This window comes from Ochotona princeps, chromosome 4, assembly GCF_030435755.1.
Source record: "Ochotona princeps isolate mOchPri1 chromosome 4, mOchPri1.hap1, whole genome shotgun sequence".
NCBI lineage: Eukaryota > Metazoa > Chordata > Mammalia > Lagomorpha > Ochotonidae > Ochotona > Ochotona princeps.
The window spans coordinates 95,644,843-95,659,667 of NC_080835.1; the positions used below are offsets into that span (position 1 = coordinate 95,644,843).

Here is a 14,825-nt window from a genome sequence, read left to right on the forward strand (position 1 = left end):
CTACTCAGCTATTAAAAAAAACAAAATGCAGTTCTTTGTGGCTAAATGGGCCAAACTGGAAACCATAATGCTAAGGGAAATGAGCCAATCCCAAAGGGTTAGATACCACATGTTTGCCTTAATTTAAGAAGATATGATGTTATGCATAACATGTTATGTTATGGATGTTATGTCAAAGTGTAAGCTTTAACATCTGTGAAAATGTTGCATTTAGTAACACGCTCATGAAATAATTTTCAAGTTTGATTGATCCTATTCTCTTCCACTCACAATTCTACCCCTAGATATCTTATCTCAATGTTTTGATTTTTCAACCAGATATATGTGATGGTGAGACCACTGTCTCCACCATATCCCTTGGAAAGCCACAGGTGATAATGATTTCAAACATGCTTAGAGGATATCTAGCAAGTACACTATTGTTCATTTACCACACATTTTGATGTATCAAACCTATATTATGTCTCCGCTGGTAAGTCAATTTTTATCTTGAGTTGTTTTCCCCTTGAAAGCAACTATTCTACAGGAACGGAAGAGCAACATCAGTTTGAGATGTTGATATGTGCTAGCAGAGAAACTTTCATGTTTGGCTCATGCTGAACTAAAGAAATTATATTCACCTGAACTAATCTTGTTGGTAATGTTTTGTAGCCATAAAAACTTATTACACTATAATATATTTCCAAATCAAAATGCTAAAAATCATAGATGGAGGGGCGGTGGTGTTGCGTAATTAGTTAAGTCAATGCCTGCAAGGTTGACATCCTATATGGGCAAAGGTTCAAGTCTCAGCTGCTGCACTTTTGTTCTAGCTCCCTGAAAATGGCCTGGAGAAGCTGCAGAGGATGGCCCAAGTCTTTGACACTGCCCACCTCCAGCTATTACAACCATTCAGGGAGTTAACAGGCATATGGAATATCTCTCTTGCTCCATCTCTTACCTTCTCCTTCTCTCTCTTTACCTTTGACTTCCAAATAAGTAGAATAAATCTCTAAGACTCTGGACATGCAGTGTGGTGGTTCCTGAAGTGTTCCAGAGCTGCCATTGCTGAGCTTGGCTGATGAAGACTACTGCTTACACCCTATACTTGTATCTAGCATGATCTCTTTCACTCTTGGTAAATCCCCCTAGGGTTTGGTTCCTGTAACTTAACGATGGATGCTTTCATGCTATGTCCTCAAGCTGTCTGGAACAAGAGACAACACAGAACTAGAGGAAATTGATCTGATGCCTCCTCCCCTTTAATAAAATACTGATTCTCTTTTATCAGAGCTCAACACTTGTGATCATATTTATCTGTAATCACCTCCTTGAAAGCACATGAGAACATATCTTATAAACTTAGCAATACTATTTTTAGTCATTTATTTATTTATTTGAAAGTCAGAGCTACACAAAAAGAGGAACTCTCACACAGAAAGAGAGAGGGATCTTACATTCCTTGGTTTACTCTTCAAATTGTTACAACAGCCAGGACGAGCTCAGGTTAAAGCCAGAAGTCTATTGCCTCATCTGAAATACCCTACATGAGTGCAGGAGCCCAGGCACGTGTTCATCTTTTGCTTCTTTCCCAGGCACACTAGCAGGGAGCTCGTTTGGGTGTACACTTGTACTAGCAGCCATGCCAGTATCGCAGGCGGCAGCTTTGCTTGCTACACCCCAATGCTGGACTCTAATGGGAATTTTAAGATTTATAGTTCATTCCATAGCAAGAACTTTAAGGAAATGAGATGACATGTGTTGAAATAAGAGATTTTAAAATCCTGTGATACTTGACTGCCACTTCTCATTTTGTAACAATTTCTGAAACTGAAAGGTTCCAAGATACTTCCCTAAATTGGGTTATGCTCCACCACGCTATCACTTCCCTAAGGTAATCAAAAAAGTAGAAGGTATAGATATGACAATGCCTTGTTCAAACCACAGTGATGCTACATCACTTTACTCTGTTTTGACAAACCATTTGTTCACTTCTAATTATTCCCTTTGTGCAACAGCCTTTTTGAAATGCACTCATTCAGAAATATAGTCCCAAGGGCCCATAGACATTTAAATTTCCACACACAAGAAAATATTGGAACAGTTAATGTCTTGGAAGGCATTTTGGCAGAAGACAGGAGTTACATTCAGGCTGAAGTTTATTTGGCTAAGAAAAAGCTTTTGAATTGTGGGAGGAGATTCCTGCCTTGATTTAAAGTTTGATAACAAAGACAAAGCTGGACCATAGATCACAGAGAGACACGTGGAGAAAGGATCTAACTTCCTCCTCGTAAGCCACATGTGTATCATCTTTGTATCATTTTCTACTCCTCTTTTATGCCAGCCATATTTAATGTAAAAAAAAGAATTTGGAGTCTTTGCTCTCCAACTATTCTCATTTATCATTACAGGGACATGGAACCATTGGGGACAGAGACATTATTTACTCAGTTTGTCTTTCAGTCTATCATGCTGTCTCACCAGCTCACAGCTTCATGGTGAATTCCTTTTACAGTCATTGAACTTGGTTAAAAGAACAGAAATTTTGAGGGAACCTACTCTTGGATACCTTCAGCCCATTTCTTTCTTTAGTGTGTGAGTCCATTTGGCAGGTAGCGGAGGTTAAGCGCAGCTCTTGTCTTGAGTCATGTCACCTGTTTCAACAAAATGTATACTTTGCTTTTGAGTGCAAGCACTGTGAAAAAAACAAAAAACAAAAATAGACAGACATTTGGAATGTTCTGGGAAGTAGAGCAAAAGAAGAACATCAAGGTATTTTACAACATCGCTTATGGAATCCCTATCCGGTAGCATTATGTAAGCCTTGGAATAAGAAAAATGATAATGTTCAGTCATTGCCAGTCATTGAATAAGGCATTTTATTCTCTTATCAGGTTCTTAATGATGACCTACTGCAGTGATACAGCTGTAAATATTAAGTATTTGCTCTCCTATATTTTGGTGCATTATAGCTGGGGAGAAATGTTGATTTTCCACTGACTCCCAAGGAGGAAGAGGCATATTTTCATAATCCAGCACTATCTAAAAAAAAGCATAGGTGACATTGGGATAGAATGGCACAATATCAGTAATGTCATGATCCAGCACATCCTATGCAATGGAAAGACTTATATCTGGGAAGAATAAATATATAAGTCACTACTGTGCCACTTGCACGCTTACAATAATGTATGAGAATCGCTTAACCTTTATTGCTCAAGTGTTCTCTTTCCTCTAAATGTACAGCAGTAGATTGTTAGTAGAGTATTAAATGAGCTGAGCTCATGTGTGCAAAGCACATTCTGAAATATAAAAAAAAGGATTGTTGATTTAGAAAAAAGATGCATAAAATTTACTGTTGTTAATAACGGTTACAGTAAATCACAAATATATTGATTTTCAAGTCGTAGTTCTTATCTTCAAAAATGTGCAAAGCCTTTAAATATTCTAGGACCTGATATTTCTTCATCTCAAAGAGGAGCACCCTATGTTTTTATAGGCACTGCCCTTGCCCTTCAAAAATGTTTTTTTCTAATATGCTTTTCGAGCCATATTGCTTTATTAGAGGGAAATTTCATCCAGAATCAGTACAGCAAAAATGTTTGCCACAGAAACTAAGTTGGCAATGATCGTGACAATCCAATTACAACACTCTGCAATTTGGATCACAAGCGATCTTTCTGTAATTTAGAATCAAGCAGCAACCATTCCTAAATTTGATTTCCCCAGGATGTTCTCTCCGTGACAGCTAGTCATACTATTGACATCATTCTTTTACATCCCCTGCTCCTTTCCCACTGCAGAACAGTTTCTCATGGAAGCAAAGAACTGCTCAGAGGTGACCGAGTTCATCCTGCGGGGAATCCCTCACACAGAGGGCCTGGAGACCTTACTTTTCATCGTATTCCTGCCCTTCTACATCTGCACCCTTCTGGGAAATGTGTCTATCCTCGTGGCTGTCATCTCTTCTGCTCGTCTGCACACATCAATGTATTTCTTCCTGGGGAACTTGTCTGTGTTTGACATGGGTTTCTCCTCTGTGACATGTCCCAAAATGCTGCTTTACCTCATGGGACTAAGCAGACTCATCTCCTACAAAGACTGTGTCTCCCAGCTCTTCTTCTTCCACTTCCTGGGAAGCATCGAGTGCTTTTTGTACACTGTGATGGCCTATGACCGCTTCACCGCCATCTGCTACCCTCTGCAGTACACCACCATCATGAACCCTCGGATTTGCGTGGCCCTGGCTGTGGGCACGTGGCTGTTAGGCTGCATTCATTCTAGCATCTTGACATCCCTCACCTTCACATTGCCATCCTGTGGCTCTAACGAAGTAGATTACTTCTTCTGTGATATTCTAGCAATCTTACCCTTAGCCTCTGCTGATACATCTATAGCACAGAGGGTGAGCTTCACCAATGTTGGTCTTGTGTCTCTTGTCTGCTTTCTTCTAATTCTTATGTCCTACACTCGAATCACAGTCTCCATCTTGAGTATTCATACAACTGAGGGTCGTCGCCGTGCCTTCTCTACCTGCAGTGCCCACCTCATTGCCATCCTGTGTGCCTATGGACCCATCATCACTGTCTACCTGCAGCCCACACCCAACCCCATGCTAGGAACTGTAGTGCAAATTCTGATGAATCTGGTAGGACCAATGCTGAACCCTTTGATCTATACTTTGAGGAATAAGGAAGTAAAAATAGTCCTGAAAACAATATTCCATAGAAAAGGCCATATCCCTGAAAGTTAGTAAGAAAAGATAGATAGTGTATGACCCTGAGATTCTTTGTGCCACAGCATTTAAAATTTCTGATTGAATCCACATTTGGAACAACGATGTGGGATTTTCAGCATACACTGAATGGAGTGGACTACTTTAACATATACAATTATATTTTTGTGTATTTTATTTTATTTTCAGGATCTTTCCAGTTTCCAAACAGTGCAGTCTTGGTTATTATTATTTGCCTTTGCTGTCTGAGGAACAGCTGTCACTGAGCAGGGCGGGGGGGTCTTTTGACGACACAATTTCATCTACTATTTTTGTGTTTCTCTACTTCATGCTATGTATGACATAGCCAATCTGGGAAGGCAATAAATAGAAAAGAATGGACTTTAAAATAATTGATTGACAAGGTAAGATAATGTTTCTTTCTATATTAATAAGACAAATGTTAGGGTCAAGATAAATTTTTTCTTCTCTATGCTATACTGTCTGAAAGGCTATACCTTAGAATTTGTCTACCAAGAGTCCCTAGGGCTCGTGAATTTGTTAAAGGCTTCTGTGTTAAAGAACATCAGTAGAAACTTCTGTTTTATCAGTCCATGTGTTAGAGTTCTGGGCAAGACTCCACTGGAAAAAAATGTGGAAACCCTTTGGTCCAGTTCCAGTTATAAAGCCAGAATGTATGTTGACTTCCTTATTAATTATTTTAATGTTGCTCTTAGCTTTTCTCTTCAATGTCTAAACCTCAAACTTCTGTATTTATGGTACAAAATTAATTATAGATCTATTACTATTTTTCAGCTATTATGGTAATTGGTATAAATTATCTCATTTAGATCTCCAAACAATCTTTCACAATTACATTATTCTTCACATTTTATTGGTAAGTTTTTAAGGCTTAGGGAAAATAAAGTTTTGCACATGATACAGGTAGAATTCAATAGGGTTAAGATACATATTCAAAACTTTTATTGTAAGCATTAAGAAACATCTCTGGTCCTGCGCAGTAGCCTAGTGGCTAAAGTCCTCACCTTGAACACGCTGGTCCTACTTCTAGCAGCTCCACTTCCCATCCAGCTCCCTGTTTGTAGCCTGGGAAAGTGTTTGAGAACGACCCAACGCCTTGGGACCCTGCACCCCTGTGCAAGACCTGGAGGAAGTTCCTGGCTCCTGGCTTCAAACTGGCCCAGCATTGGCCATTGTGCTCACTTGGGGAGTGAATCATCGGACGGAAGATCTTCCTCTCTGTCTCTCCTCCTCTCTTGTATATCTGACTTTGTAATAAAAAATTTTAAAAAATCTTAAAAAAAGAAAGAAACATCTCCAAAATCTTCAGCTATTTTTTCAATTAAGAAATTAGATGAAGACATCACTGTAGTACAGAACGTTAGGAATCCCATAATGGAGTGTTAGAGTCCCAGCTACTCTTCTTCCCATCAAGCTCCAGCCAACATGTCAGCGATGAAGGGTCCTTGCCACCCAGGTGGGAGATCCTGGGAGTTCCTGCTTCTTTATTTCTCAGTTTTTCTTTTTGTTACGTTCTTTTCAGAAACATTTTTGTTTCTTCTTTCTATCTTATGCTATGTTCAATGTAGTTTTGAACACCTATATTTTGGTCTTAATCTAAATAACTTATTTCCATCATTTCAATTCCTTTGTGAAATTTTCCATTTTATTTTGTTTTGTTTTGCTTTTTTAAGACATCTTTATTTGTATAGTAAAGGCAGATTTAGAAAGAGGAGGAGAGACAAAGATCTTCCATCAGCTGGTTCACTTCCCATATGACCACCATGACAAAGCTGAGCTGATCCAAAGCCAGGATCCGGGAACTACTTCTGGGTTTCCCTCACGGATGCCTGGTCCCAAGGCTTTGGGTCATCCTCTATTGCTTTCCCATGCCATAAGCAGAGAGCTGGATGGAGAGGAGGCAACTGGCCATGATCTAGCCCCCATATAGGATCCCAGCACTTGTAAGGGGAGGATTAAACAGTTGAGCCATTATGCAGCCCCAAAAGTTTCGATTTCATTATTTCTATTTTGAAGAATATCGCTCACTCTTGGGCTGATGTGGTAACGAATCAGGTGGTGTAACACTATTTAAAATTGTAGTGTGATAGGTAAGAGTGGTAAAATTTTATCAACCAACAGAAATAAACCAAAGAGATAGATGGAAAGGTACTTCAAAAATTCAGGGAAAACATAAGTAAAAGATGTTTACTTTAGGGTATTTTTAAGATTTATTTATAACTTTTTGAGTGCACTCTTGCCATGAACTTGTTACAGACACTTTATATAAGCCAGGAGCAGAGATGAAAAAAAAATAAAAGGCACATTTTTAGGAGAAAATGAAGAAATAGCGAACACGGTGAATTGAACACAAATAGAAATACGTTTGAATTTCAAAATGCCAGGGTTAAATAGTTTAAAGTTGAACACACTAAAAGAAAAAAATCACACATCAAAATACATTTTCTCTCTCTCTCTCTCTGACACTCACACTTTAAATATTAAAGGACATACAGATACAAAATGAAAAGCTAAAAATCAATGTGTCAATGGAATCTAGTGCAAAAGGAAGCAAGAGTAGCAATATTAATGTCAGTGAAAATGAACACAAAAATATTGAGCTGATGTAACAGCCTTATCCGATGCAGCAAAAGTATCTGCATGTCAGGAAGTGAGCTACACTCCTATATTTACAGCAGGTTTTACACCAGGACTTCAACATGTACTCGTGCTTTCAACATGGATGTCTGTGAGGTCCATTTCTTCAGCAAGGAGCATCTGTTGAAGGCTGCCCAGAGTCAAGCTGGCTAAGGTGCTATCAGGAAGTTGTCTCTCACCTGTGTGGGAGGCTTACTCCACAAACTTTCTTCACTTAGAGATCATGGTTCTGCATTTTTTGTGGCCCAGTACCTAAATGCATGTTGTACAATTTGATTGTTTTTCTGAGGAAAGATTATTCAGGACTGATTAGTTTGTCAGGGCCAAAACAGATTATAACTGTTCAAATTTCCAAAAAATTGGCCTCAACTTGAATCAAAAATGATATAAGTCTTGAAATTCTAATCTGTGAATTCTCTTTCCCTTAATGTAATAAATACTATATGTATTTTATGCATACACGTGTACATGGATACATATACACACATGAATGTGTTTTATATGAATACACACATATATCCATTCACTCAAACATACATGTATAGCATTAAATACATGTGTATACATGCATGTAATACATATACATACATGCATCCATACATGGGCCTATTCTCCATTATATATATGACCATTTCCTTTAAACAAACAGCAACGACTGTATTGTTATGTACATTGTGGACCGAACGACAGCAAACCAAACTGCAGGCGTGCTGTCCATGGATGCGGACCTGGTCTCACATCTAGTTGAAGCAACACTGCTCCTGTTCCCTTTTTGTCTAACTCTAAACTTTGGACACTTTTTCACTTTATGTAATAATTTTTTTTGTGGGGGGGGGGATTATTTATTTGAGAGTCAAAGAGAAGGAGAAATGTAGATACAGAGAGAGCTACAATCTCTAATGCGGTTCTCACTGCCTAAGTATCTGCCATAGTCAGGTGAGGCTGGGGTGGAGCCAGTTCAGTCTCCCACAAGGATGCCAAGAACCCAGTCACTCAAGTCATGATTGCTGCCTCCCACTGTCTGCACCGCAGGAAGCTACAGTCAGCAGCTGGAGTCAGGAATCAAACCTGTGAACCCCAATGTAGGACAAAGGCATCACATAGGATACATGGACAGTTGTTTGTTCTCTCTGCATGATATTTAAACTCACTCCTGGCTTGAGTCATACATGTCACTGAAGGTGTTATAGTTTTGTGATATGTTGAGCAAAACACTTGATACTATACTTCAGCATATCTGTTCCTCTACAAAATTAAAAATGTGTGAAATAACAATGTTACTATCTTATAAAAATTAGTTTATTGCCAGGGCTTTAAGTAGGGCCAGTCACTAACGTACTAAAGGAAATTCTGCTTATTTCAACTAATTCATTGCACATTGCAGTTTAATTGTGCTCTGCAATATCCATTTTCTAGGCTATCTGTTGATATGGCAACAAGAACTTATTGTCATGGCAACATGCACGGGCATAAATTTACTCTGTTGATGAAGCAGAAATGTTTGTCTGACTCAGTCAGCATGAAAGTATTTACACACTCTTATTCTCTGTTCTCTCATGCCTATTTTGTCTCCAGCTGCAACTTCACTGGTAATGTTTAAAGCAGAAGAACTCCCAATGTTGTCTGACGCTGCTGAGAAGCTAAATTAATGCATGGGCTTTCAGGTCCTGCTGTTTGTGAATGCGCGTCACTCTTGCAACAATTAAAAGACTAACTAAACTTATTTATGAAACACTCAAGAAGACTGACTGCTTTTCCATGATGACTTAGAAGTTCTTAAATGATTCTTTCCACAAAATCCAGTGCTGGAGTCTGAACCCTCATCAGAGGAGAAGCTGCTGAGTTGCCGTGAGAGCCTTCATGATGTCGCTCAAAGGTATCCATGTTATAATCCTCAGGATTTGTGACTGTCACAGCACGAGGGAATGCACATGGAGTTGAAGTTGCTTCCCAACTACTGCCCAGCCGAGGAAACAGCATGCATGGAGGAATACCATCATGACAGCTTTTAATTAAATTGAGTAGTTGATGCATCAGAATCAAAGTCTATGAGATCAAAAAATCTAAAAAGGTAGGAACCCAGTGGACATTGTATCAAACTATAGAGTGCTTCCTTTCAATGAATTACAAGAAAATTTTAAAGAACGCTCAAAAATCAGGCAAGATGTTCTATTTGCGATGTCATGTGACTGACCTGAAGTGGTTGTAGCAACTGTGGAACCAGCAGGTGCCACTGGAATGTTCAATAGGGCAAAACTCATTGTGAAGAACAGCCATTTTTGATTGTTTTTTCCTAAAATTCTACTGAGACTCATGTGCTCTGGTAGAAGGAAAGAAACAAATACACAGGATATGTTAGATGTTAGTGAACGTATTTTAAACACGCTGGCATCTAGGTGCATATTTATTTACAAGCCCTGACCACTAGAGTGTTTACTTATGTTTTGATGCTTAACAAGTACTCTGAGGTCACCCACCCTCAACCGGAGCTTCCACAGGGGATGGAAGAAGTCTAAACACTACCGTGCAGAAACCAACGTCATTGGAAAGACAACCAGAAGCCCTGAGCGGTCCGCAGAAACAGAAGAACAATAAACGTCCTTCGGGACCAGGGAGGAGAGCTTTCTTTGGACCAAGCCTGGCTCCACCTCTGGACCCCCACCCTCCCTTGCAATGACCATCAGGATCGCTCCGAAAACCCCTCATAGCAAACAAACAATCATACAAACTAAAAAAAACCTAAAATAAATAAACAAACAACAAAAAGTAGAGCTTGGAATCTGACAGGAAAGAGCTGGCAGGGATTGGCTCATGCCTCGCTGGGTAGGACATGAAGATTAGTCACTCTTCACCGTGGTGTTGGGGACTTTCCTGCACCCCCCCAAAAAAAAAATGTTCTGCACCTTAATTGTTGACAAATGTCTTGTTAGAGTTACAAGCCAGTCTAGATTATCCTAAAATCTGCCAAGATCAGCAAAATACTCCAACACAACAAATGGCTAAATGCTAAAATGAAATAGACACGAGACAGCTGAATGGTACCTTATAGCCATTTTAAGGTATATAGCAGCCGGTCCTGTGTACAAACTAAAATTGAATTGTCAATGAGCAAATCATAGGTTGTGGTTATGAACTTGTTTTTTTTTTTCTTTTTTTTTTTTTTTTTAACATACTGGTTACTCAAAACCATGTCAATTCCATAATGTTACAAATTGCTGTTGATGTTATATTGGGACTCTTAATTGACTGGGATGATATTTTACCAGCTCTAACTTTGGACCAGAAATGGTCTCCCCAAGAAACTGTTCAACCCATCTGGACAATAAGTAGCTGGACTCTATGCTTGGTATATGTTTGCAATGAAAGAATCTTGATGGAATTTGAACTGTAATACTACATCAAGATGGAGGAATCCACCAGGGGGGAGGGGCGTGAGGAAGGATGGGGGGATTCCCAGAGCCTATGAAACTGTCACATAATGCATAATAATTAAAAAAAAAGAACTGTATCATAAAATGATAATAATAAGAAATAAAATTTAATAATAATAATAATAATAAAAAAAAACAACGCAAGAGCCAAGGAATTTGGAATTCCCGGGGACAGATAGCCAGGTCTGGGATTGGATGGCTGCCCTCTGTGAAGTCTCATGTTTCAGTGATGTGAGAGGAGGGGCAGCAGTATGTCTTTATCTCAACAGGGGAATGCAAATGCATAATGGTGAAAGCCATGTCCGCAGCGATGCAGGCACGACCTGTTCCACCAAGCAGAAAGCAGCTCAGAAGCAGCCTCCGTTGTAAGCAATGTGCGCGGTGGGGGAACAGGGACTGACTTCGTAGTGGAGAGAAGGAATGCTCAAGAAAGAAGAGTTTGTGAAAAAAAAAAAAAAGAGTCGGGGGGAGGGCAGCGTGATAGCCTAGTGGTTAAGGTCCTCGCCTTGAACACCCCGGGGATGCCATATGGGCACCGGTTCTAATCCCGGCAGCTCCACTTCCCATCCAGATCCCTGTTTGTGGCCTGGGAAAGCAGTTGAGGACTGCCCAAAGCCTTGGGACTCTGCACCTGCATGAGAGACCCAGAAGTTCCTGGTTCCAGGCTTCGGATTGGCTCAGCTCCGACCATTGCGGCCACTTGGGGAGTGAACCATCCAGCGAAAGATCTTCCTTTCTGTCTCTCCTCCTCCCTGTATATCTGACTTTCCAAAGGAAATAAATAAATTGTAAGAAGAGTTTGGGCTGTAATCTTGCTTTCTGGACTGTAATTGGAAAGAACTGAGCAGGCAGGCTCATCTTGTGTAAAATGAAATGAAATGAAATGAAATGAAATGAAATGAAATGAAATGAAATGAAATGAAATGAAATGAAATGAAATGAAATAAAATAAAATAAAATAAAATAAAATAAAATAAAATAAAATAAAATAAAATAAAATAAATCCCTGGATCAGGTGGAGTTGTTCTCTGCTTTTCAAATCGCATTAGTTTTACAGAGAGTGGTGATTCAGGCTGATTCTTACATGATGCATTTTGATGAAAGTCTGTGACCTTGGGCAAGAAATTGCTAGGGAATGGGCGGTACACCAGCATGTACACTCTGTAAGCTGTGCTCTATCTCCCCCTTGTGGATATGGAGGCGCTTTTATTCTTGGTGCACAGGATTTTGAATGATTTTTTCTGGAAATGAGGGGCATGTGTCTGGGGCCGGGGATGTGATAACCTAGTGACACAAATCCTCGCCTTGCACACGCTGGGATCCATGAGACTGGATTCCAATCCCCACCTCCCCGTTTCCCATCCAGCTCCCTGCTTGTGGCCTGGGAAAACAGTCGAGGACATCCCAAAGCTTTGGGACCCTGCACCCACGTGGGAGACCCAGAAGAGGCTCTGGACTCCTTGCCTCTGATCGCTGCAGCTCCGGCTGTTGTGGTCGCTTGGGGAGTAAATCATCAGATGGAAGATCTTCCTCTCTGTCTCCTCCTATCTGTGTATCTGACTTTCCAAACATATTAATAAATCTTTTAAAAATGCTACAGATTTGTTTCACAAATTCTCTGGTGACAGAATACATGACATTCTCTATATAAATATTTATGTACAAATTTGTTAACCTGAAAAATGTGACGTTGATATTTTGAGCAATTACATTGATAGCTATAGTACTAAAATGATAAGCAATTATTCCAATATACTTTTTGAATTTTCAAAAGTGATTATTAATGAAATCTAGTAATATAATTTTTAAAATTATTATCTTATTTTGATAATCTTTACATGGTTGATTAGGGCACAAATGATCAAGGACTACAGGAAAGTGGGTAAGACCATTTTTTCCTCTTTCTTTCTTTCTTTCTTTCTTTCTTTCTTTCTTTCTTTCTTTTTTTTTTTTTTTTTTTTTCTGTATCTTGGTAAAGCGGAGATAAAGGGAGAAGCCCCACCCAGTCTCCCACCCATCCCAGATCCCTGATGTGGAACATACTCTGAGGGTCATGCTCAAGCAATTTTGATAGTTCAACAGTTCTGAACTGCTGCCAATCTCGCCATTCCAAGGACGATAAAATCTCTCCAGTATCACTAGCTGACATAATCCAACTTAGAGTCTCTGCTTGCCCAGATTTTCACTGCCAACACATGGCTGGGGTAGATATCGATTTGTTGTGTCCTTCGTCCTCTGTGTGGTACCAGGTGTCCTCTGCAGGATCCGATGGACTGCCATATCCTCCATATGCACCTGGATATGCTGTCCACTGGTCCATCTCAGCCTCTGAGGAGGCTCAGCTTTGACACATGCGCTCCATGGTCAGAGCATGGAATCTACTCTTTTCTTCATTATTGGGGTTCTGGGATTAGCAGTTCATTTGGAGGGATCCACAAAAAACCTCGTCTAAGGGGATCCCAGATCTGATTCTTGTATGTACACATCAGCATAGGGTCCGGCACAGTCTGTCACCCCAATCAGCTTATGCATATGCTGATGGTTGCAAATGCTGGGTCAGTTCTGTTTCCAGCCCCGTCTTCTACAGAAATCAGTGGGTGTTGCAGTCAGCCCCAATCCTGCCCACCACATACTTGGTCCTTATGCAAAACAGTGGGAGCTACAACCTAATTGGGGGGAACCACAATAACCCCCACTAGGCCTGCCCCCTACCCTGGTTCCCGTGCATGCCAGTATGTACAGCAGACTGATCCAGTCTGTCCCACATCCCATTCAACTCTCATACATGTCAATGGCCACTGAAGCTTAGTTCAACCCAACCAACCCTACTATCCAGTCCACACACATGCTGGTGGGTGCTGTTCTGTCTAGCCTACCCTGCCCCTGACCTGGTTTTCATGCTTTCCAGTGGGAGTGGTAACCCAAGAAGGAGGTGCACACTATTTCCCTACTGGGCCCACTCCCCCTCCCGGATCATGTACTTTCCAGGTGGTTCTACAGTGTAACTTGACAGAATTATCCCCCAGTGCGAGCATCTGCCATCTGATGCTGCGACAAAGCCCCACCAATGCTTACCCACTCTGATTTATGCTTGCATCAGTAGGAACAGTCAGCCCAGCCTGGCCTTTCCCTGATCTAGCTCACATGAAGCCCACAGGTGTTGTAGCCCTGCCTGGTCTGATCTGCCCCTATCCCAACTCATGCTCACATTAACAGGCTGAAGAAGACAAACCTCGGGCTTATCTCAATACATGCAGAGAACGTATTTGATAATGCAAACCATTCTTCCATTGTAAAAACCTTAAGCAAATTGACTACAGAAGGAACATTCCACAGTGGAATGAAGACAATTTGTGAAAACAGAGAGCTAGCATCTTACTGAGTGGGGAAAATTTGAAGGCATTTCCAACAATTTTTGGAACCAAGAGTGCCTACTCTTAACACTGCTATTCAACATAATCCTTAAAATTTGAGCCAGAGCCATTAGGTAAGAAAGAATATGCAAATATTTAAAATTTAAATAAAATATGCAAATATTTAAGTTTTCTTCTGTTTTTCTCAAACCTATCTCCATTTTGAAGTATGTATTCTGCTCTGTACCAAATTTTAAAGGCATGTTTTGGTATGTTTTGTTGATAATATAAAAATTACTTAAAGATCAAAATCAAATAGAAAATGAAGCAACATAACAGTGTGATTATCTTAAGTATGCTTTAATTCTTGTGGAGTGAAAGAAAACAAAAATATTTAAGAAGTCTATCTACCTTTAAAATACAGTCAGCAATGTGACATGAATGTACTGTGCTATAACTATCTGAAAAGAAAAAAAATCAGTAAAGAATTAAACTACATACTTCGACAACTACAGAGACTCTGCAGTAATTCTGGAATTCTGGCAGCTGTATTAACTTATATATTAGCCCAATAAGTATTCAGTGATTATTTGTTGTATGTTTGTATCGTGAAAGGAGCTGCGTTTACGAGCCAGGTAAGAGATTTGCCTTTTCCTGAAGATGCCTGTT

General features: G+C 40.0%; 1 protein-coding gene across 1 annotated transcript; it reads left to right on the forward strand.

The window, feature by feature from the left end:
• The first annotated feature begins 3,793 nt into the window (after positions 1 to 3,793).
• On the forward strand, positions 3,794 to 4,732 carry LOC101528357 (olfactory receptor 10D3). Its single transcript, XM_004597727.2, has one exon. The coding sequence runs from the start codon at positions 3,794 to 3,796 to the stop codon at positions 4,730 to 4,732; it is 939 nt and encodes a 312-aa protein (XP_004597784.2).
• Positions 4,733 to 14,825: the final 10,093 nt, after the last annotated feature.